The sequence below is a fragment of the Anabrus simplex genome, chromosome X (genome assembly GCF_040414725.1).
Source record: "Anabrus simplex isolate iqAnaSimp1 chromosome X, ASM4041472v1, whole genome shotgun sequence".
NCBI classification, from domain to species: domain Eukaryota; kingdom Metazoa; phylum Arthropoda; class Insecta; order Orthoptera; family Tettigoniidae; genus Anabrus; species Anabrus simplex.
This window is the reverse complement of record NC_090279.1, coordinates 138227712-138252528: the sequence shown is the minus strand read 5'-3', so window position 1 is coordinate 138252528 and position 24817 is coordinate 138227712. Positions and strand designations below refer to the sequence as shown.

Sequence of the window (24817 nt, the reverse complement as noted above, 5' to 3'; positions counted from 1 at the left end):
AACGGCTGAGTGGCCTAGTAAGTGGTCCTGAGAGTCGGCATATCAGTTGCTATAGAACGGGAATTGGTTCTCGGATATATTCTGTGCAATGGCGCTTCTTGTACTCAGGTGGCTAGGACTACAAAATCCACCGTGGTCCCTAACCCGTTAGAGGAGAGATCCTCAGTTGGACTATGTGTAAGTAGAGTAGCACCCTGCTTCATGTATTTACCGAGTTCAGAACGTTTAAAGCAAACCTCGGACCTATGGGAGTAACGGATTCCCACTCTCGTTGACAGGCGATGGACTCCTTGGAAACGACTTGGCGAACGAAATGGAAATCGATGGTTAACTATCAGTATTAATGGGGCTATTCGAAGAAAGAAAGTAGAATTGGCTGATTCAGCAAAGAGGAAGCATCGGAATGTCCTACGGGTAAGTGATATTCGGGTAAGAGGTAACGAGGAAGAGACTGGAGATGGTAAAGGGTACTTGACTGGTGTTAAAAAGGGAAGGGCAGAGTATGTGGAAGGACTCTTTATGAGGAATACTACTGCACGCAGCATAGTTTCTTTTAGACACGTAAATGAGCGAACGATGTGGGTATATTTGGCAGTTGGAGGAATTAGGACGAGAACTGTCTCAGTCTATTCACCGTGTGAGGGTGCAGATGAAGTCGACAAGTTTTATGAAACATCGAGTGACATCGTAGTCAGGGTCAACAGCAAGGATAGGATGGTGCTAATGGGCGATATAAATGCGATAGTTGGAAACAGAACTGATGTATTCGAAAGGGTGATTGGTAAATGTGGCGAAGATATGGAAGCTAATGGGAATTGGACTTTGTGCTATTTTGTGTTTAGCAGTTACGAATACATTCTTCAAACATAAGGCTATTCACATGGGGGCTAGGGATATCAGATCCATAAAATAGACCATATCATAACCGACTTTAAATTCAGGAAGTCTGTTAGGAATGGATGAGTTTTTCGGGGATTTTTCTGTGATTCAGACTACTATCTGATCTGTAGTGAACTATTTCTATTCCTACGATAGAAAAAGTGAAATTTGTCTGCAAACGAATAAGAGTAGAAAGTCTCCAGGGCGAGGAAATTAGACAGAAGTACATGGATATGATTAGTGAGAAGTTTTGAACAGTGGACAGTAAGCAGGTTCAGGATATAGAAAGAGAATATATGGCATACAGGAATGCTGTAGTAGAAACAGCAAGGGAATACCTAGGAACGTCTATGTATGAAGGTGGGGAAAAGCGAACACCTTGATGGAATGATGAACTGACAGCAGCTTGCAAACGTAAAAAGAAGGCTTATCAGAAATGGCTCCAAACAAGGGTTGATGCAGACAGGGAATTGCACGTAGATGAATGAAACAGAGCGAAACAAATTGTTGTTGAATCCAAAAGGAAACCGTGGGAAGATTTTGGTAATAACCTGTAAAGGCTATGTCAAGCAGCAGCGAAACCTTTCTGTACAGTAATAAAGATTCTTAGGAAGGAAAAGTAAAAAGGAAATGACCAGTGTTTTGGGTAATTTAGGTGAACTCATAATAGATCCCTGGGAATCACTGGAGAGGTGGAAGGAATATTTTGAAAATCTTCTCATCGTAAAAGGAAACTTCCTGGTGGTGTCGTGAACAACAAAGCTAATGGGCAGGAAGAAAGTGATGTTGGTAAAATTACGCTAGAGGAAGTAGAAAGGAGAGTAAATAAATTCCATTGCCATAAAGCAGCACGAATAGATGAAATTAGACCCAAAATGGTGAGATATAGTGGGAAGGCAGGGATGAAATGGCTTCATAGAGCAGTAAGATTAGAATGGAGTGTTGGTAAGGTACCTTCAGATTGGACAAAAGCAGTAATTGCACCTACCTATAAGCAAGGGATCAGGAAGGATTGCAACAACTATCGAGATACCGGTATCTCAATGATTAGTATACCAAGCAAAGTATTCACTGGCATCTTCGAAGGGACGGTGCGATCTGTGGTTGAGTTGAAGTTGGATGAAAACCTGTGTGGTTACAGAGCACGGAGGGGCTGTCAAGGTCCGATTTTCAGTAACCGCCAGGTAAATGCAAAATGTTACGATATGAATAGACAGTTGTGTTTATGTTTCATAGATAAAGCATATGGCGGGGTACCGAGGGAAATGAAGTTCACCATACTGGGGGGGGGGGGATGAAATTAAGGGTAGATTATTAAAATCAATCAAAGGCATTCATGATGACAATTGGGATGCAGTGAGAATTGATGGTAGAACGAGTTCTTGGTTCAGGATACTTACAGAGGTTAGACAAGGCTGTAATCTTTCACCTTTGCTCTTCGCAGTTTACGTGGATCATCTACTGAAAGGTATAAATTGGCAGGGATTGATTCAGGCAGGTGGAAATTTAGTAAGCATTCTGGCCTCTGCTGACGACTTCGTCTTAATGGCAGATTGTGCCGAAAGCCTGCAGTCTAATGTCTTGGAACTTGAAAATAGGTGCAATGAGTATGGAATGACAATTAGCCTCTCCAAGAATAAATTGATGTCAGTAGGTAAGAAAGTCAACAGAATTGAATATCAGATTGGTGATACAAAGCTGGAACAGGTAGATAATTTTAAGTATTTTCGTTGTGTGTTCCCCCAGGACGGTAATATAGTATGTGAGACTCAATCAAGGTGTAGTAAAGCTAATTTAGTGTACTGACAATTGCGATCAACAGTGGTCTGTAAGAAGGAAGTCAGCTCCCGGACGAAACTGTCTTTTCATCGGTGTGTTTCCACACCATGTTTGCTTTACGAGAGCGAAAGCTTTGTGGACTCAGGATATCTTATTCATAAATTAGAAGTAACAGACCTGAAAGTAGCGAGAATTATTGCTTTTAAAAACAGGCGGGAACAATGGCAGGAGAGTACTCAGAACAAGCAAATAAAGGCTAAGTTAGGAATGAACTCGATGGATGAAGCTAGACGCGTAAACCGTCTTCGGTGGCGGGGACCTATGCGACAAATATAGGAGGATAGGTTACGTAGGAGAATAATAGTCTCTATTATGGAGGGTAAGAGGAGTAGAGGGAGACCAAGATGACAATGGTTTGGCTAGGTTTCTAACGATTTAAAGATAAGAGGTATAGAACTAAATGAGGCCACGACACTGGTTGCAAATGGAGGATTGTCGCGACGTGCATTTTTGTTAATTTCACAGAGGAGTGCAGACTGAACGCTGAAAGGCATAACGGAATATAATGATAATGCATGTATGTATAAAAATCGTACGATTGTATTTCCTTTAGTGTGCGAAGAATTGGATCGTAAAGTTCAGTCAGTTGATCCCTCCTTCCAAGGCTGTCCACATACGTTAAGACTTATGGACCTGCTTTCGTATTCTTTCTTTCACCCGGAGAAGTTCCTTCTCTCTTATACATCCTCTCTGAGCCAGATATAGCGGGACATTGCACCCAGTGCCACCAGCGTTCCAATCAATCAATCAATCAATCAATCAATCAATCAATCAATCAATCAATCAATCAATCAATCAATCAATCAATCAATCAATCAATCAATCAATCAATCAATCAATCAATCAATCAATCAATCAATCAATCAATCAATCAATCAATCAATCAATCAATCAATCAATCAATCAATCAATCAATCAATCAATCAATCAATCAATCAATCAATCAATCAATCAATCAATCAATCAATCAATCAATCAATCCTGATCTGCATTTAGGGCAGTCACCCAGGTGGCAGATTCCCTATCTGTTGTTTTCCTAGACTTTTCTTAAATGATTTCAATGACATTGGAAATTTATTGAACATCTCCCTTGGTTAGTTATTCCAATCCCTAACCCCCTTGCTATAAATGAATATTTGCCCAAATTTGTCCACTTGTATTCCAACTTTATCTTCATATTGTGATCTCTCCTACTTTTAAAAACACCACTCAAACTTATTCGTCTAGTAATATCATTCCATGCCATTTCTCCGCTGACAGCTCGGAATGTACCATACAGGTGAGCAGCTCGTCTCCTTTCTCCCAGTTCTTCCCAGCCCAAACTTTGCAACATTTTTATAAGGTTACTCTTTTGACGGAAATCACCCAGAACAAATCGAGCTGCTTTTCTTTGGATTTTTTATAGTTCTTGAATCAAGTAATCCTGGTGAGGGTCCCATACACTGGAACCATACTTTAGTTAGGGTCTTACCAGAGACTTATAAGCGTTGTCCTTTACATCCTTACTACAACCCCTAAACACCCTCATAACCTTGTGAAGAGATCTGTACCCTTTATTTACAATCCTATTTATGTGATTACCCCAATGAAGATCTTTCCTTATATTAACACCCAGATACTTACAATGATCCCTAAAAGGAACTTTCACCCCATCAACGCAGTAATTAAAACTCAGAGGACTTTTCCTATTTGTGAAACTCATAACCTGACTTTTAACCACATTTATCAATATACCATTGCAAATGTCCATCTCACAACATTATCGAGGTCATTTTGCAATTGCTCACAATCTTGTAACTTATTTATTACTCTATAGAGAACAACATCATCTGCAAAAAGCTTTACCTCTGATACCACTCCTTAATTCATATCATTTATATATATAAGAAAACATAAAGGTCCAATAATACTGCCTTGAGGAATTCCCCTCTTAATTATTACAGGGTCAATTGAAGCTTCGCCTACTCTAATTCTCTGAGATCTATTTTATAGAAATATAGAAACCCATTCAGTCACTCTTTTTTCTAGTCCAATTGCACTCATTTTTGCCAGTAGTCTCCCATGATCCATCCCATCAAATGCTTTAGACAGGTCAATCGTGATACAGTCCATTTGACCTCCCAAATTCAAAATATCTGCTATATCTTGCTGGAATCCTATAAGTTGAGCTTCAGTGGAATAACCTTTCCTAAAACCGAAATACCTTCTATGGAACCAGTTATTAATTTTAGCAAACATGTCTATTGTAATCAGAAAGATTGCCTTCCCAAAGCCTACATGCAATGCATGTCTAACTTACTGGCCTGTAATTTTCAGGTTTATGTCTATCACCCTTTCCTATATATACAGGGGCTACTATACCAACTCTCCATTCATTTGGTATAGCTCCTTCAACCAAACAATAATCAAATAAGTACTTCAGATATGGTACTATATCCCAACCCATTGTCTTAAGTATATCCCCAGAAATCTTATCAATTCCAGCTGCTTTTCTAGTTTTCAACTTTTGTATCTTATTGTAAATATAATTTTTATCATATGTAAATTTTAATACTTCTTTAGTAGTAGTCACCTCCTCTATCTGGACATTTTCCTTGTAAACAACAATACATACTGCTGACTGAATACTTCTGCCTTTTGAAGATCCTCACATACTCACTCTCCTTGTTTGTTAATTATTCCTGAAATGTCCTTCTTGGAACCTGTTTCTGCCTTAATATACCTACACATACCATTCTATTTTTCACTAAAATTTGTACGACTGCCAATTATGCTTATGCTTATACCAATTGTCCTTAGCTGCACTCTTTGCTAGATTCAATTTCCTAATAAGTTCCTTCAACTTCTCCTTACTTCCACAGCCATTTCTAACTCTATTTCTTTCCAATCTGCACCTCCTTCTTAGTCTCTTTATTTCTCTGTTATAATAAGGTGGGTCTTTACCATTCCTTACCACCTTTAAAGGAACAAACCTTTTTTTTTTCACATTCCTGAACAATTTCTTTAAACTCATCCCAGAGTCTGTTTACATTCTTATTTACCATTTTCCACTGATCATAATTACTTTTTTAAAACTGCCTCATGCCTGCTTTATCAGCCATATGGTACTACCTAATAGCCCTACATTTAAAACCTTCCTTTCTATCACATTTATTTTTAACTACGACAAAAACAGTTTCATGATTGCTAATACCATCTATTACTTCGGTTTCTCTATAGAGCTCATCTGGTATTATCAGCACCACATCCAGGATATTTTTCCCTCTAGTTGGTTCCATTTCTTTCTGAATCAGCTGTCCTTCCCATATTAGCTTATTTGCCATTTGGTGTTCGTGCTCCCAATCATTCACATTTCCTTCCCAACTGACATTTGGAAAATCATTATCTCCCGCTACAATCACATTCCTTTCCATGTCGTTTCACACATAGCTGATTATCTTATCAAATAATTCTGAATCCGTGTCAGCACTCCCCTTTCCCGGTCTGTACACTCCACAGACAGCAAGCTGCCTATTATCTTTAGAAAAGAGCCTTACACCTAGAATTTCATGTTTCTCATCTTTAACTTTTTTGTAGCTTACAAATTCTTCTTTCACCAGAATGAATACACCCCATCCCACCATTCCTATACCATCTCTATGATACACACTCTAGTCCCGTGAGAACATTTCTACATTCATAATATAATTTCTCAGTCATGATTCAACTCCAATTACAATATCTGCTAAATAAATATCTATTAAGTTACTTAATTATATTCCTTTCTTTACAATACTTCTACAGTTCAACACTAACATTTTTATGTCATCCCTACTTGACTTCCAGATCTCTGTACCCTCATCACCGCTCCCTAGACAACACCGTTTCCCTGAATGTACCTCCCTATTACCCTTCTAACAAATTTCCTAACTTATATGTACCACTGTGATTTAAGTGTAGGCCATCTGAGTGCAGGTCCCTATCTCCTACCCACCCATTAGCATCTAGAAATTTCACTCCCAGTTTCCCACATACCCACTCCATAGTCTCAATTAAATCCCCAATCCAGTCAGTATCCCTCCTACACAGTATCCCACTGATAACAATCTCCACTTTCTTAAACTTCACCCGTGCTGCATTTACCAGGCCCCACACATCCCCAACTATGTTGGTACTTATATTAGCTTGCCTTACATTGTTGGTACCAAACCGAAAAACTGCCACCTTCTCCTTACCCTCCTCTTTCTCTTCTACTCTTCTCAGCATCTGCCTCAACCTAATTTCTGGATAACACTCTACCCTGGTTCCCTTTCCTCCACACACTTTCCCCACGTGTCTAACGATGGAATCCCCCATGACCAGAGCCTCAACCCTACCCACCTTCCTCAATCCAGTACCCTCTTTGTCAGCCCTATCTTTTCTGATAACCGCAGAAGCTACTTCCTCCTCCCTTTTCTCCCTCCCATGACCCTGTTCCACCTGTCTTTTCCTATTCCCTACTCTACATTTTCCTTTCCTACTTTTTCCCGTCCTCCTATTTCCACACATCTCGGCAACAGTTCCTTGTTCCTCATCTTCCCTCTGTTGCTCTACCTGGAGTGGCTTGTACCGATTTCTCACAGATGCCTGTCCTGAGTTCTGATCCTGAATAGTGCCCTTAGCCTGCAATCTCCTTCCCCTTAGAACATTAGACCACCCATCTTCTACAGTTCCCTCCTTTCCTTCCCCTCCCTCTTGTACACCTACTGTAACCTGTACTTTGTTTGAGGGAGTCCTATCTTCCTTCCTGTCTTCTGTGAGAATCCTAATTATCTCCCTCAAACTCTCCAACTCCTCCCTCATACCCCTCAATGCCTCGCCGCACCCACAGTTCCTACACTTGCACTCTTTATCCATTCTTAACAGAAAAAAATGAAAAGAAAAGGAAAAGTAAAATAACTTGTTTTGTGCAAAAAAAATGAATGAAAAGAAATATTGTCTAGGACAGTACTCAAAGATCACACGACAAATAGGTAATTAATATTCATCTACACTATAATACTACTTAGTCGTATTCTATGTTTATCCCACAACACCCTAACAGATAAAAACTACTGTTAATTACTGAATACCGAAAGTAATACACAAAAATTATACAATTCTATACTGCAGTTAAGCCTCTCCTAATTACAACAGAATTTTAGTAGGAGAGTTTCTACAGATACCTCTACTATACTACACAAAAAATCTACAATAATAAAGTAAGCACGCCTATTTCTAATAAGATATTACTCGTATACTACTGTACAGTACACTACAATAATTTTAAACTACGTTCAGACGTATCCTAATTACAATACCGGTACCGTATGTCACTACTAAGCACAAACATAAAGATAAATTGCTATTTTCACTAAGTGTCTCATACTCTTGTAGTTGTCACTAGTAATACACTCTTTCTAAATTCAGCCTATTCTACTGACTGTTACAAATGAAATTTGTTCTTCAAGAGTTTGTTAAAGGTTGTTTTAAGTGATTAAACAACATTCAAGTATCCGATTTGGTTTCGAAGTGGCTTGTATGTTGTTACGTAAGATGCGTATTAGCCTATCCTACAGCTCATTCCGTTAGGTGAGTTACGGATTTACTTCATTGAGGAATTGTGATTTCTATCATTTTAGACTGTGTCCACAACCTCTAACATATTGTCGGTAATGTTCAATTTCAATAATTCACTGTTGCTAAATTTATAGATCTCAATTGAGAAGGGAGTTATATGTATATTGTTCTCTACGCTGTTTGCTGCGACATATGGTAGTATGGTTCAAAATCTTGAGAGATTTCCTTTTAGGATATCTGTATCTTGTTATATCGGTGTTGTTATGGAGATTCTTCTGTATCACATCATTAGCCCACAGCAGCTATATCCGGTATTTATTCGTAATCATTTAAGTAACAGTTGCCTCTTTGATTTATTGGTTTGTAAAAGATTTTCAGCGGCGAGAGGAGGTTAGTTTGCATGGGGTCGAATCCTAGGATCTGCAGCCCTGAAAAACGTTTCCATGGTTTCCCCATTTTGTCATTAATTAACCTTAATTTAATGCTGATGCATACCTAATCTTATCCCTTTCCCTTGGAGTTGTTAGTGCAACATTAAACTGCTAGCAGGAATGGAAGAACAATCTTCAGGAAGAAATTCTGGCTGTGGAAACTGTAAAAGGTAGTTGCTTGAAATTAAAGCCAATAACATATTAATAGAATAACCTGTGATGGCCAGAACAAGTAAACATGGTGCACTACAGTATTGGCACTGCGGGAGGATTGACTCAATTAGCCACGGGTACGAAGCTTGTATTACCTGTAGGAGAAATTGTAGTATTAATTGTTAGTGCAGTATGTTTACATTTACAGTAAAATATCACAAAGTGGGTAATGAACACTGCTATTGGTTGAAATTAATTCTCTGAGGCACTACTCGAGGTATTCAACATAGACAATTTTGTACCACCTGGGAACAATAAAAACTGCTAAACATTTAAAGCAATTGTTTGACATGGAACTCCCTACTAGGGGAAATCTCATAAGCACCACTCGGCTGTGTCATTAGATATGACATGCACAGAAAAAAGGAAAGGACACTTAAATAAATGTTGGTGGCATTGTTCGATGAAATGAGCTATAGCAGTATTGGATGCATTTTTGTCTTCATTTCAACAGAATTTTCTTCATTTTCCATTTCCAGTCTACTGGGTTAAAATGTGAATCAAGGGCCTCCTCTGTTTTTCTCTCTCAACCGCTCCCTTTCTTCCTCGAATATTTCTTCTACTTTTACTCCACTCTTCTCTGTACTCTCATTACCGTATCCATTCACCCCTTTCTGGGCATTCTCCGATGTTTTTCTCCTATGACTTTCTCTGTATATACTTATTTCGGAACTCTATCCCATCCATTCTCATTATGTGTCCATACCATTTCAGCTACGGGACTCTATCTTGCCTTTCAGTTCAAGGAATCCAATTCTCTCCCTGATTTCTATGTTTCTGACTGATGCATATGTCAAAATTGGTGTGTAATACATTGCGTGCAAAATTTTCTTGCATTCCTTTGGGGCATCCCAGTTACAGACTATACATCTCACACATTGGTAAAACTCATTGGCTTGTTCTATTCTCTTTCCAATTTTTAATTTATTTTCTCATCTTCTGCAATTATTCTCCCCGAATAGTTAAAGCAGTGCTTCATATTTGTGGGTTACTGTAGTCACGTCCTAGTTCGTGAACCATGGGCAACGGCTGAGTAGCCTAGTACGAGGTCCTGAGAGTCGGGATACCAGTTGCTATGGAATGGGAGTGGGCATCTCGGACATATTCTGAGTCCTGACCCTTCTTGTGCTCAGGCGGCTAAGACTGTACGATCTACCGGTGGTCCATAACCCGTTAGAAGGAGAGATCCTCACTTAGACTATGTGCAAGTAGGGTAGCATCCTGCTTCATGAATTTACCGATCTCAGAACATTTTAATCAAGCCTCGGACCTATGGGAGTAACGGAGCCCCACTCCCGTTTTACAGGCGAGGGAATCCTTGGAAAAACTTTGCGAAAGAAATGGAAATCGATGGGGAGCTAACAATGTTAATGGGGCTTATGGAAGAATGAAAGTAGAACTGGCTGAGTCAGGAAGGAGGATGCATCTGGGTGTGCTAGGAGTAAGTGATATTCGGGTAAGTGGAGATAACGATGAAGAGATAAGAGATTATAAAGTGTACTGGACGGGTGTCAGAAAGGGAAGGGCACAGTCTGGGGTAGGGCTCTCTATCAGGAATACCATTGCACGCAACATAGTTTCTGTTAGGCACGTAAATGAGCGAACGATGTGGGTACATTTTGCAGTTGGCGGAATTAGGACTAGAATTGTGTCCGTGTATTCACCATGTGAGGGTGCAGATGAGGATGAAGTTTACAAGTATTATGAAGCATTGAGTGACATCGTGGTCAGAGTCAACAGCAAGGATAGAATAGTGCTAATGGGTGATTTCAATGCGAGAGTCGGGAATAGAACTGAAGGATATGAAAGGGTGATTTGTAAATGTGGGGAAGATATGGAAGCTAATGGAAATGTGAGGCATTTGCTGGACTTTTGTACTAGTATGGTTTAGCTGTTACGAATACATTCTTCATGCATAAGGCTATTCACTGCTACACATGGGAGGCTAGGGGTACCAGATCCATAATAGACTATATCTTAACAGACTTCGAATTCAGGAAATATGTTAGGAATGTACGAGTTTTCCGGGGATTTTTCGATGATTCAGACCACTATCTGATCTGTGAACTAAGTATCTCTAGGCCTAGGGTGGAGAAAGTGAAATCTGTCTGCAAACGAATAAGGGTAGAAAATCTTCAGGACGATGAAATTAGACAGAAGTACATGGATATGATTAGTGAGAAGTTTCGAACAGTAGACAGTAAGCAGGTTCAAGATATAGAAAGTGAATGGGTAGCATACAGGGATGCTATAGTAGAAACAGCAAGAGAATGCCTTGGAACAACTGTGTGTAAAGATGGGAAAAGGCGAACATCTTGGTGGAATGATGAAGTGAGAGCAGCTTGTAAACGTAAAAAGAAGGCTTATCAGAAATGGCTCCAACCAAGGCCCAAGGCAGAGAGGGATTTGTATGTAGATGAAAGAAACAGACCGAAACAAATAGTTGTTGAATCCGAAAAGAAGTCATGGGAAGATTTTGGTAACAATCTGGAACGGCTAAGTCAAGCAGCAGGGAAATCTTTCTGGACAGTAATAAAGAATCTTAGGAAGGGAGGGAAAAAGGAAATTAATAGTGTTTTGAGTCATTTAGGTGAACTCATAATAGATCCCAGGGAATCACTGGAGAGGTGGAGGGAATATTTTGAACATCTTCTCAATGTAAATGGAAATCATCCTGGTGGTGTTGTGAACAGCCAAGCAAATGGGGAGGAGGAAAATGATGTTGGTGAAATTATGCTTGGGGAAGTGGAAAGGATAGTAAATAAACTCCATTGTCATAAGGCAGCAGGAATAGATGAAATTAGACCTGAAATGGTGAAGTATATTGGGAAGGCAGGGATGAAATGGCTAGAGTAGTAAAATTAGCATGGAATGTTGGTAAGGTACCTTCAGATTGGGCAAAAGCAGTAATTGCACCTATCTGTAAGCAAGGGATCAGGAAGGTTTGCAACAACTATAGAGGTATCTCATTGATTAGTATACCAGGCAAATTATTCACTGGCATTTGGAAGGGAGGGTGCGATCAGTCATTGAGAGGAAGTTGGATGTAAACCAGTGTTGTTTCAGACCACAGATAGGCCATCAGGATCAGATTTTCAGTATGCGGCAGGTAATTGATAAATGCTACGAGAGGAATAGGCAGTTGTGTTTATGTTTTGAACATCTAGAGAAAGCATATGACAGGGTACCGAGGGAAAATATGTTCGCCATACTGGGGGACTATGGAATTAAAGGTAGATTATTAAAAGCAATCAAAGGTATTTATGTTGATAATTGGGCTTCAGTGAGAATTGTTGGTAGAATGAGTTCTTGGTGCAGGGTACTTACAGGGGTTAGATAAGGCTGTAATCTTTCACCTTTGCTATTCGTAGTTTACAGGGATCATCTGCTGAAAGGTATAAAATGGCAGGAGGGTTCAGTTAGGTGGAAATGTAGTAAGCAGGCTGGCCTATGCTGATGACTTGGTCTTAATGGCAGATTGTGCCGAAAGCCTGCAGTCTATTATCTTGGAACCTGAAAATACCAATGAGTATGGTATGAAAATAAGCGTCTCGAAGACTAAATTGATGTCAGTAGGTAAGAAATTCAACAGAATTGAATGACAGATTGGTGATACAAAGCTAGAACAGGTCGATAATTTCAACTATTTATGTTGTGTGCTCCCCAGGATGGTAATATAGTAAGTGAGATTAAATCAAGGTGTCATAGAGCTATTGCAGTGAGCTCGCAGTTGCGATCAACAGTATTCTGTAAGAAGAAAGTCAGCTCCCAGACGGAACTATCTTTTCATTCGGTTTGTTTTCAACTTTGCTTTACGGGAGCGAAAGCTGGGTGGACTCAGGGCATCTTATTCATAAGTGAGAAGTAACTGACATGAAAGTAGCATGAATGATTGCTGGTACAAACAGGTGGGAACAATGGCAGGAGGGTGCTCGGAATGAGGAGATAAAGGCTAATTTAGGAACGAACTCTATGGATGAAGCTGTACGCATAAACCGTCTTTGGTGGTGGGTTATGTGAGGCGAATGGAGGAGGATAGGTTACCTAGGAGAATAATGGACTGTGTTGTGGAGGGTGAGAGAAGTAGAGGTAGACCAAGACGACATTGGTTAAACTCGGTTTCTAACGATTTAAAGATAAGAGGTATAGAACTAAATGAGGCCACAACACTAGTTGCAAATCGAGGATTGTGGCGACGTTTAGTGAATTCACAGAGGCTTGCAGACTGAACGCTGAAAGGCATCACAGTCTATAATGATAATGTATGTAATGTATGTATGTATGTATGTATGTACTGGAAGCATTCCACAAGTTATAATGGTCTTCCTTTACTTCAATATTCCCACTTCCTTCTCTATTACCTCTCGTCACCACTACTCGTACACTTTTCAACACTTATTTTCCTTCCATATTCCTCTATCTCCTGATTCCATACAGTATCTTGTTCTTGTGCTTCCATTTCATCTTTTCCACATACTACTGTCTCATCTGCAATGATACCTACTTGGTGGCCATTTTTTGTTGTATAGTTTTGTGGATTTCATCCATGACCATAATGAAAATTGGAGGGGATAAAACACATCCTTTTTGAACTCCTGTTTCTACTTTGAACCAGTTTGTTTGTCCTATCATAGTATTCATAATACTGTCCGACTCGTTGGCTGAATCGCCAGCGTACTGGCCTTCGGTTCAGAGGTTCCTGGGTTCGATTCCCGGCCGGGTCAGGGATTTTAACCTTAATTGGTTAATTCCAATGGCCCGGGGGCTGGGTGTTTGTGATGTCCCCAACATCCCTGCAACTCTCACACCACACATAACACTATCCTCCACCACAATAACATGCAGTTACCTATATATGGCAGATGCCGCCCACCCTCTTCGGAGGGTCTGCCGTACAAGGGCTGCAATCGGCTAGTAATAGCCACATGAAATTGTTATTATTCATAATACTTACCCTCTTTTCGTTCATGGCTTTTATAATTGGTTCTTCTGCTCTCCGTGCCTTCTTTTCTATCAATGCACATGAGACCACTTGCCATGGTACACTGACATATGCCTTCTCAATATCGATAAATATCATCACTGAATCCTGCCTAAATTCCCATCTGTTCTCCATCACGTTCTTTAGGTTCAACGGATTGAAAAGTTTAGAAATCATGTTTACACTGAGTATGGATTACGACACCATATGGAGGTGCAAATCAGATTGATAATATATGTCTCAAATAAAGAGGTAGTGAATCAGCTTGATGAGAGGAGAATGATCCCGGGAAGGAAAATCTTTATAGAACAAATCGGAAGGAACTGTGAACTTGTTCGGTTAGTTTTGAAGCTAATTGCAAAGGATAAAAATGTTAGGAAGATTCCAAGATATAAACCCACGTGATCATAGTGATATACCAATGGAATAGTCACTGAATTTTCAAGAAGTTTTGTGCATTTCGATCACAAGCGATGTACGTTGCATTTTTAACAAGAAAGGTCTTGTTGTGGTTTTAGTTCCATATAAAACTGTATGTTATATAGCTATTTTTTCCATATAATGTATTATGTAATATTAGGGGTCCTTTAACTATGACCTTGATATCCACAGATACTGTATGTTAACTTATATTTCCTATGGAAGTGATCACTGTTTTAGAAGTCATGCAAAACTGGAGGTCTTTAGCATTGATCAAAGTATCAGTCATAGAAAACTGAGCTCCTGTGGGTATGATCACAAGGTCAAGAGACATGTAAAATTTTGAGTTTTTCGGTATGATTAATATTGACGGTCATGTAAAATTGCATGTAAAAAGCTTGTTGCTTAGTCTGTTGACAAACAACATAAGTAGCAATGACATCAATAATGTAATATACTTTTCTGGCTTATGTTTCAGTGTAAGGTCATTGGAAGTAATCAACGACCCCAGTACATTCTAACTACTTCAGTTGCAGTGCGAAATGGACCTGGAAGTAAAGATAAAACAGGAACCAGCCTGGCAGGAAGAAACAACAACTGCATCACTTGTAAGCCTCATTCCAGATAACTTTTTAGAGGTCAGAAATTAAACCTTAATAGCTGAAGAGTTTGGAAGGGGCATAATTTTCTGTGTGCTTCCTGAGTATTAACACCAGCAGTCACCAATTTCTGAATGAGCATCTAGGTGTAGTATGACTCTGTTTTGTTTCTTTGTCTGAGAATGCACCACAACACTACACAAAGCTGCCAACTCTTAGGAACTTATGGTTGGGGTTGGATTAGCCTGTACTTTTTACTGTCAGTATCAAAATTAATTTGGTTTAGGGGTTGCACCTCTTCTATTTTTCCTCTCTGATTAGAATAGAGGATGGTTGGCCCATTGTACAAAAAGAAACTAAAATCCTCCAACACTACTGCACCACCATTAGCACGACATGTTAAAAATTATTACTCGTACCATAATTCATGTAGAAGAAGTTAAATTACAAATCATTCGTTAGTGTTTTTGAGACTGGATACACCAGTCTGCTAAACAAAATGTCAACACCGGTGTGATTATTCTGGGTTATCCTCACATCCACAATGCGGTGGTAGATATTATGTGTGTTAAGGAAAGAGAAGTTTTGCCTATGGCATACAAGGGATAAAATAGCTCAAAATCTGAATGTACGTTCTGTCAAAGTCAGTATTTTGCTCAGACGTTGAATTCAATTTGAAAGGCAGAATAGTGATTAGCTCATTTTATTCCTCAAATACAGGTTAGATTCTATGTTATATGGAGAACCTCTAAGGGCTCTTAGAATGCACAATTTCTGAGAATAATTTCTTTAATTTGCCCCTTCTTAGTGGGCTCTGACACTTTAAGCTCTTACGGCACATGAAACAGAATTTTTTCTTTCCTGTTCTTCATTATTTCCCTGTCCTTTTTGTGCATCCTTTTCATCAGTTCCTTAGTTCAGCTACTGTTCGCTTCTATATTGAATGGGTTAAGTCAGTATATTCTAGAACTTGATACTTTAATTCACATTTATTAGTAAGTTAACTTATATTAGAATATAAGTTTTTGGTCACAGTCCTTCCCCCCGCCCCTTTAGTGCTGACAAGTTTTTATGAATCCAAGTGAGAAATTTAAATGTCTCGTAGTAGATCATAAAAGATCTTTCTAAAACTGCAGATATACACTCCAACACTGTTGACTCTCCACTGACAGTGTTCTCATCCCCACAGTTCTTCAAAAAACACTTCATAACATGCCTGTAGTAGTAAAATATTTCATTTGTGGTTGCTTTGACTTTGGGCTACATCACATCTTTTGCTGGTATATGACTGAGACAAGCCTGCTTCCTTCATCTTTACGTTTATTATGTTACACCTAAATGGCTTAATGCTTTATGTAGTCCCTGTGATCTCACCAAAACCAGAGTAGAGAATGTGATTCCATTATTTCAAGTTATTTTTATCTGTCTATAAACAAACTCTATGCTGAGAAAAGATTCTTTAGAACAGCTGTAACATTTCTAATTGGTTCAAACAACTTTTAATATTTGATTGATATGATTGTACATTTGAAAACAGTTCATACAATTTAGTGTTTATGCCTATGGCTGCTTCCTTCCAAATTCTGTGTGAGATGGCCCCAATTCCATCCCTTGTAGTATATCTTCTGATACGGCTGGAAAATGTTTTGCATTTGAAATTTTGTTCTCATTTTCATCCTTTCTGTGATATAAGGGGTGAGCAAAAATAGTAACACCATTCTCAGTACAGCCTATGGTTATTACAATCCTCTGCTGGTAGAAATCTTCATTAAGCATTAGTGAAATTCTGAAAGTAACTGTAATACTGGAAATTAATGAATGAAAATGCTCATTTGTTGGTGACTATATTATTAGAAGTGTGTTATGAGCATACCTAATATATCTTATTTTCCACAGAAAAATTTTGAATATGTATCAGAAGTGATAGCTCTGAAAGAAGAAGTTAAATCAGAGTTAGCAGAGCCAGGGTCATCGCAGGAAAACTATCTTGAGGTAATGTATATAATTTGATAAGCCATTGTCAGGTAATGGAAATGTTTAGAAAATGGCTCATCAGTTACCAGGGTTTAATCCTTCATTTCAGAGCACATGATTGAAATTCCTACAGAAAATATACCTTTTTATGAGATTGACTGTTTACTGACCTAATTTTCACTTTTACTTCAAGTTGTTCCACAATCTTGTGTTATGAATTGTGCAGCATTTAGGATTATTCCAAAGACCTTTACTCTATATCATTTTGGGAGCTGGAATCATTCCTACTAATACTTTCGAATTCATAAATAGTTTCGAACAAGAAGTAGCTATAAGATACATTGTTTTGTTACTGTTACAGGATATTTTACTAGTTGCTCCCAAATGAAACACTTTGTTATCTTATTGATTATATTAATTATGGATTTCTGGATAATACAGTAATTTGTTGATACAAGTTGCAGGAGATATGCTTGTTTACTGTGTGCGTTCGCTTATACACTACACACATTTTAGCCATCTTGTGGCAAATGAAAAATATTCTTATTCTTCCTGATGTGGTCTGTGGTGTTACTAGTCCATTATGACTTATAATATTACTTAAACATGCAGTGAATGAATAAGCCATTCATGAGTTATCTGGCCATTCTGATTCATACTTCGTAAGAGATAGTGTTTGTGAATAGGCCTTGTAAGTTCACTGTTACTCACCTGAACATTCATTACATGGATGAATTCGTCATTACCAGGATACACATTGGATCACACTTATCCTACACTTCATAGGATGTGTGTCATCATCTTTCAATATGACTATATTGCTATGGGGTATTTCATTGCCCATTTATTGAGATATTCATTTCACCATCTCTTCCAGGAGTTCTAGGTTAGCTGCTGAGAATATAGCCTTGTGGGCAAGGTTGTGATGAGAGAGTAAGTATAATCATGATCGGAGTGTGTAGTAATTGGCTCTCCTATAAGAAATTTGGATGTAGTTAGGTATGAAGTTTCAAAATGGTCATCATTTAGCTTTGGTGAGAGGATGTGTTATAATAATGGTCCATTCTTTGTTGGTGAAGTGATAAGAATCCATCAGTTGTCTGGGGTGATATATCAGACTCTTGACAGCTGCTTCCCTACTTCCACCAAAGTGTGGTGCTGCAGAAGAGATGAAATGCCACGTCAGTCCCATGCCTGCAGTTGTGTGAAAAGTTGGTTTACTGAGGGTTTGTTTTGCAGAAAGGCCTTGATTTCTGTAGCTGCTCCGAAGAAGTTAGTGCTGTTTTTGCTGTAAATGTTCAGGGGTTGACCTCTATGATAACTAAGTTGATAAAGAGCGGATAAAAATGTTGTTGTGGTAAGATCAAGTATCTTGTCTATCTAGAATTCCTTGGTAGCTAGACAGTCTGATCTTGTTCGATTTCTCACGTTTTTTTGTTAGAATTGGGCTAGCATAGTCTGTGCTAGTTTTAAGGAATGGGTATGTCGGGCTTACAGGCTCTATTTGTGTATTTCGCATTAATTGTTCTGAGGTATCTGCATTCAACTTAGAGCACTTGAGATGTATATGAGTGTGGCTTCTCTCCGCCCCCCTTCCGATGAGATCCTAAACTTGACTCTCAGCGAGTCGAGTGCCAGGATGAAGTAGTTGAAGGTGTTCTGCCGTCATAATAATATTTGTGAGTTAATACAGAATTTCTAATGTTTCCACTCGACTAGTATTGTGCAGTCTTCTGGTGACAAGAAGATGGCCTTCTTGATGTATGATTGGTTTTATAGTCTTTATATGAGTTGATAGTTTCCTACACAACATTAATTTAACATTTTTATAGAGGGTTCATCTCCGATACAAACAGAGGACATTAATTTCACATTCTGGGTTGTTTACAAATATCTCACATAATTATATGTTACAAATCTCATGACTGGTCCGTATTGTAATGTACATTCATTCAATGATGTTACAAAAGTTTACTGAAATGCATGTAATCAATACACATTGGGTTTTTAAAATTAAGATTGACATCTTGTCATGCAAATTTAAGGGGACATGTTTTGCCCATTGCATGGGCATCATCAGCCGTGATCTCATGCCTAAGGGATAAACATCAGGATCCTGATTACTCTAGACAAAGAGTTACATAGAGGAACGTGTGTTATAAAAATGAGGAAACTTGTTGTAAGCTCACAAACGACATTTTACACAATTAAGACACGTCTAAAAAATGTGTGGTGAGAGGATGTGTTATAAGAGTGGGCCATTCTTTGTTGGTGAAGCGATAAGAATCCATCACTCTTCTGAGGTGATATATCAGACTCCTGACAGTTGCTTCCCAGATTCCACCAAAGTGTGTGCTGCAGGAGCTATGAAATGCCATATCAGTCCCATGCCTGCAGTTGTGTGAAGGGGTGGTTTTCTGAGGGCTGCTTTGGAGAAAGGCCTTGATTTCTTTAGCTGCTCGACGAAGTTTGTGCCATTATCGGTGTAAATGTTCAGCCTACAGCCAACTGTGCGTAAGCTCAAATGCTCCGCCCATCTCCTCTCCTCCGCCAAACCCCCTTCCCTCAATACCATACAGATAAAATACGAGAAGTTCAAGTGTCATTCATTCTGATGTTGCAATGGCAACTAATTCACACCAGAAAGGTCGAGGGGATAAATAAATGTATATGCAGCATTTTTTGTCAAATTTAACCCTTTTTTCTCTAATCTTAAAAATCCTTCTACCCTCCTCTCATTACAGATTCCTCACCGTACATCACTCAGTAGTAGATTTCAATATTGAAGCTGTAGCCAACTTCAAGCATGAGCATCCCCATTTGACTAATAGGACAAGAGGAGGCTATCACATCAGGTGGTAAAGTCATACATGGCAACACACAGTCGTGAACCTTTTTTCACTTCTACAACAAAAATAAGAAGACTGTGGACTCACCGTACAAATATGGGTTTAACAGGGTGTCCTCCATATGGAAAACCGGAAACCGGGGAAAGTCAGGGAATTTGATAAATAGCGGGAAATCCAGGAAATGTGAGGGAATTAACAAAAAATCTGGAAATTCAATCTTCTGCCAGATAAAATGAACATACCATATTTACCCATTAATAGAAGCAAATTTTTCAATTTTTATAACATTAATCTTAGGCATGTCTTTTATGCGAGGTAAGAATTGTAAAAAAAACTTAATAAACATTAACAAAACCAAGTGTGATCTCGAATGTGAAGTAACCAATAGCATCAATAGCAATATGTATAACCTATGGCAAGCAGAAGTGACTATGATCTATCGACTGAATGATCAAATTTTCAATGTTTTGATCTGCTTACTATTGTACATTCTGTGTTGTTGGGGAATGACGAGGCTTATATTGCGTTCTTAATTTTCTAATCGCTCAAATATATGGCTTCCACAGTGAAATATGCGTATAGACAAAACTCCACAACCCAATGGATGACTGTTTACTATGTAATAACGTGTGCGATAGTCACTACCTCGTAAAAGGACTGACTGAATGCAGGAATGTGTGAAATTCGCTTAAACTTAATACTCATTTAAGTGCTCATTATTATTATTATTATTATTATTATTATTACAATTATTAACAGTGCTGATGTAGGTAAAACTTGTGTAAATGTGTAATGCATTGTGACACCGTTCGGGCCGCGCCGTGTTCAGTTTCTAACCTATCTGATGAAATGGTTTGTGATGGATGTGAGTGACTGAGCCTCCACAGTAATTAAGTGATTTGAAGGTGTTATACAGCAGTGAAAATGATGAAAAATTTGGGGAAGTGTTACGTTTGTATTTACGAATTGATATACCCACACGTTTTGTCGGTATTGATCTTTTTTTTTCTTCAAATTTTCATTGTAAAGAAAATGGGCTGCCGAAACAAAGGAGTTAGGAAGCCTAGCCACTACCAGTGCTGCCAACGTAGACCACCTCATGAAGTGCATGCTGGACGACTTCATTAACTCGGGCAGCTTCCTTGTAAAAATTGCGCAGGCAATTTCGACCCGCATAACAGAAGGGGTGATAAAAGATCTTGAAACAAGCTTACAATTTAATATCAAAGCATTTTCAGAGTTGACTGAAAAACTTGATAAGAAGGAGGCGGAAATCCACAAACTGAAGGAGGATATGGACACCAAGTGCAATTCATTGGAGCAATACAGCAGAAAAAATAACGTAAGAATTTTCGGCAACCCGGAATGTTTGAACGAAAACTGTGATGGACTAGTGCTCAGCATTTGCAAAACAGTAGGAGCAGATCTTAGATTTAATGACATTGATAGGTGTCACAGAGTAGGAGCTCGTTCACCAGGGAAAACAAGACTTCTCCTAGTGAAATTTTTGTCTTTTTGCTCACGACAGGATGTCTTTACTAGGAAAAGGAAACTGAAAGGCTCATCCACAACAACCGTAAAGATCTTACGGCTATCAGAATGTCCATCTTGAAGACAGTAATCCAGCGTTTTGGTCTTACAAACACTTCAACTGACTCAGGATACATCGTAATCAAGAAGGCCGACGGGATAAAATTAAGAGTGTGCCAGTTAAAGGAACTTCGTAAGGCTTAAGCTTCTGTTATAGTGCTGTCTTATCACTTGATAATGTAAGTCCACTCCCATCCTTTACCATAAGTCAGTGCTGAGAAGCTAGCTCTTTTATTTTTATTTTCCAAGTAACTTTATCTACCTGGCTATCTATCATTTATTTATCTATCCATTTACCATATTTATTTCTCTATATATCTAAATATCTATTTACTCATCTCTCTTCTTTTCCTACCATGTGTCGATCTAGTTACTCTTTAATAAAATTTTCCTAACTGGTTCTAATTTAAGTCAGGCCTCCGTTTTACATCTACATAGATCTAACATCAACACTACGCTGAATAAGCTCTTACTTGAGTATTCTGTATGCCTAATCTGCTGTTGCACGTTATCATTATTATTATTATTATTACTGACAATTTAACTATCTGAAATACGTTAAGTGCTGACCATTCATAGGATGTAGTCGCATGCTGTGTTCTAGTTAGTTTCATTTTTGCAATTGGCAATGCATACCAAAAACAGCCGTAATCTCTCTGACCATAGCAATACTTTCCCTCGTCACATTTCCCCTTCCCCACCCATCCCTCAACCTGTCTACCTGCTAGTCCATTGATCAGAACCCCACCCCTTGGAGCTGCACCACACATTCTCCAGTCAGCCCTAAAAAGACATAAAAACGCATTTCACTTATGTCACCTTAATGCCCAGAGTTTAGTTTCTCAAACACGTATCTCTCTTTCTTAGCATTAATCCCGACTTGCAGGGTCTGCTGCTTTGCTACATCTCCTCCATTTCTGTCTGTCGTTGACATCTTCTGGTGTTAAGCCAACACTGTGCATGTCTGCCCTGATGTTGTCAGTCCATCTCTTTGCCGGTCTTCCTCGTGGTCTTGTTCCCTCTGGGTTGATGTGGAGCGCTGTTTTGGCAACTGAGTCGTCCTGTTTTCTCATGTCGTGGCCGTACCAGCGGAGACGGGCTTCCCTCACTTTGTCTATGATGGGCGCGACACCAAACTTTTGCCGGACGTCCGTGTTCCTTATGTGGTCACATCGGGTCAGCCCCATGGACCATCGAAGCATCTTCATCTCCATGGTTGTCAACATTTGCTCCTGTTGTTTCTTATGCAGTGAAAGTTGGTTAAAAGTCAAACAGCAGGCTAAGAATCTTGAATTACCCGGCTACTGCCTTTTGAGGAATGACAGACTTGGCATAGGCTGAGGTGGGGTCTGTGCTTTTCTCTTCGTGCTTGAAACCTCAAAATATCTGTCAGTCGCCTCAACAGTGTGAGCGAAAACCTGAGTACATATTGATAGAGATACAGGTCTCTTCTGTGAAATGCTTAGTAGGTTCTATATGCAGGCGGCCTAAAGCTCACCGTCTGAATGACTTAGAGACTGATCTTAACAGACTCTTACCTATGAACGAACATGTTATAATGATGGGAGACTTCAGTACAAACCTTCTAGATCCAGATCCTTTCGAAACCACCCATCTATTGAATACGTTTCAGGCATGAGGTATGACAATCACATAACAGGCGACATGTATAAAAATTAACCATACTAAACTCATCAACTATCAAAAATCTACACCACACGAAAGAATTAAAGACTATATACATTACATCCATTATAATGGTACTGAGAAGTATAAATTCCATGACTAATGAAACGCTGGTGAGTGCTTGTAGAGTGTCTGTCTTCATGGTTTCCATGGCATGGATGGCAAATAAAACAAGATGGCTAACACTTAGGGCAAATATAGTATACACGTAAAACGAGTGTCTCAAATTTCTCTCTAAGTAGCGTTATCTATGGACTGTCAACGAAACAAGATGGCTGACAATCAGAGCACAAAAGGCGCAACACATTTGTATCAAAAACCAACACTAAATGATCCCAGATCTACCAGATAACATCAACATACACTGAACACATCCCACATCATCACAAACACTACCATGAAGCCACAAATTTAGTACAGTTCCCTTCCTCAGACAGAGATACGATGGACGAAATTAACCACGGCATTTTCAGATTAAATTGTTGTGTAGAACTTCAAAGTCACACTATCTGTAGATTTGTACAGTGCTTACACAGTGTCATTCTACATAATTAACAGTTTTCTGAGATGCCTAGCTACCTTTTAGCTGTTAATTTTAATACTATAATTGGTTTTACAGTAAAATTATGATAATCATTAAATTTACTATTTGTTAATTTATAATTCACCCAAGTGCCATTGAAATGTGTTTGATCCAACCTAATCTCTTCCCTTTGGAGTTAAATTGACCCATGAGCGTTTCTCTATGCCCAGATAGCTTTGATCCATGATTCCTGTTTACAGCTTATAGCTTGAAATTTACTAGTGCTTTTACACTTCTCTGAGTATTAGCTTCCAAATATTCCGTGGAGTAATTCTGGACATCGGTTTATCTTCAATCAAGTGTATACTTTGTTCCTTAATATGGATACATCTATGTTGATATAGGACAGTCAAAGTTCATAGAACTATTGTAATAAACGTATTTCTTGATTGTTGTTTCTTTTTCTCTGTACCTCAGAGGGAGAGTTTGTTTGTTTTATCGTGCGGTACTGAATGTTCACATTGTCAACAAATGTCAGTTGAAGTGAATTATGTTTGAGTGTTTCACTCTAACTGAAGTTTTGTTAGGTTCAACTTGCATTAGTTTGATCACCTCAAGAATAATGTCTTTAGCAGTTTTCCTGAGTAGGGTTCGTTCGTGTTTTCCTTGCAGATTGTGCTGCAAGAATATAAGCATAAACTTGGAATCGTGGTCTATCGTAATTACAATGCCGATATGCTTGATAAGTCTCCTAAAGGGATTCTTGGTGAAAGGCATACGGAGAAGCTGCGAAGAAGTAAGGGCTACCTCGATCCTAGAACCGACAAGCATAGTTAGGCAGCCCATAATGTCTTCAAGGGATGAAAGCATGCTCTGCATAGAATTTTGAAGGATGTGAATTTGGGGTTCTACTTTACTCTTTACTTTTCCAAAGTAACCCCATATATCGTAAAATTTTGAACATATATATGAAAACTTATGTCGAAATATGCATGTAAATCTGGGGAACTGTAAACACCGAATTTTTTTAATAAAAACTTACTTTTTAACTTATTGTTTGAAATTACATATTAAGATACTCTCACAATAAGTAGTGGAAGAGAAGGAATTCAAGCAATTGCTTGCTTGTGGTACTGAACCACTGGCTGTGTAGCTATCGGCCTGCATTTGGGAGATGCTGGGTTCGAACACCCTGTCGACAGCCCTGAAGTGCATGTTTTCCATTGTTTCACATTTACACAGCAAAGAAATGGTGC

The 24817-nt window shown here is 38.8% G+C and overlaps 1 protein-coding gene across 1 annotated transcript; it reads left to right on the top strand.

Annotated features, from left to right (window-relative positions):
- Window positions 1-8340: 8340 nt before the first annotated feature.
- On the top strand, window positions 8341-24575 carry LOC136886099 (uncharacterized). Its single transcript, XM_067158835.2, has 4 exons — window positions 8341-8387; window positions 14819-14948; window positions 16836-16931; window positions 24234-24575. Exons 2-4 carry the CDS (start codon window positions 14883-14885, stop codon window positions 24396-24398), a joined length of 327 nt encoding a protein of 108 aa, XP_067014936.2. The 5' UTR covers window positions 8341-8387; window positions 14819-14882; the 3' UTR covers window positions 24399-24575.
- Window positions 24576-24817: the final 242 nt, after the last annotated feature.

Excerpts from the sequence above, each read along its gene's own strand:
- LOC136886099 (XM_067158835.2), top strand. The coding sequence starts at position 14,883 with ATGGACCTGGAAGTAAAGATAAAACAGGAACCAGCCTGGCAGGAAGAA. Across the intron at positions 14,949-16,835 it reads AAACAACAACTGCATCACTT|AAAAATTTTGAATATGTATC; the intron begins GTAAGCCTCATT and ends TATTTTCCACAG. Across the intron at positions 16,932-24,233 it reads CGCAGGAAAACTATCTTGAG|ATTGTGCTGCAAGAATATAA; the intron begins GTAATGTATATA and ends TTTTCCTTGCAG.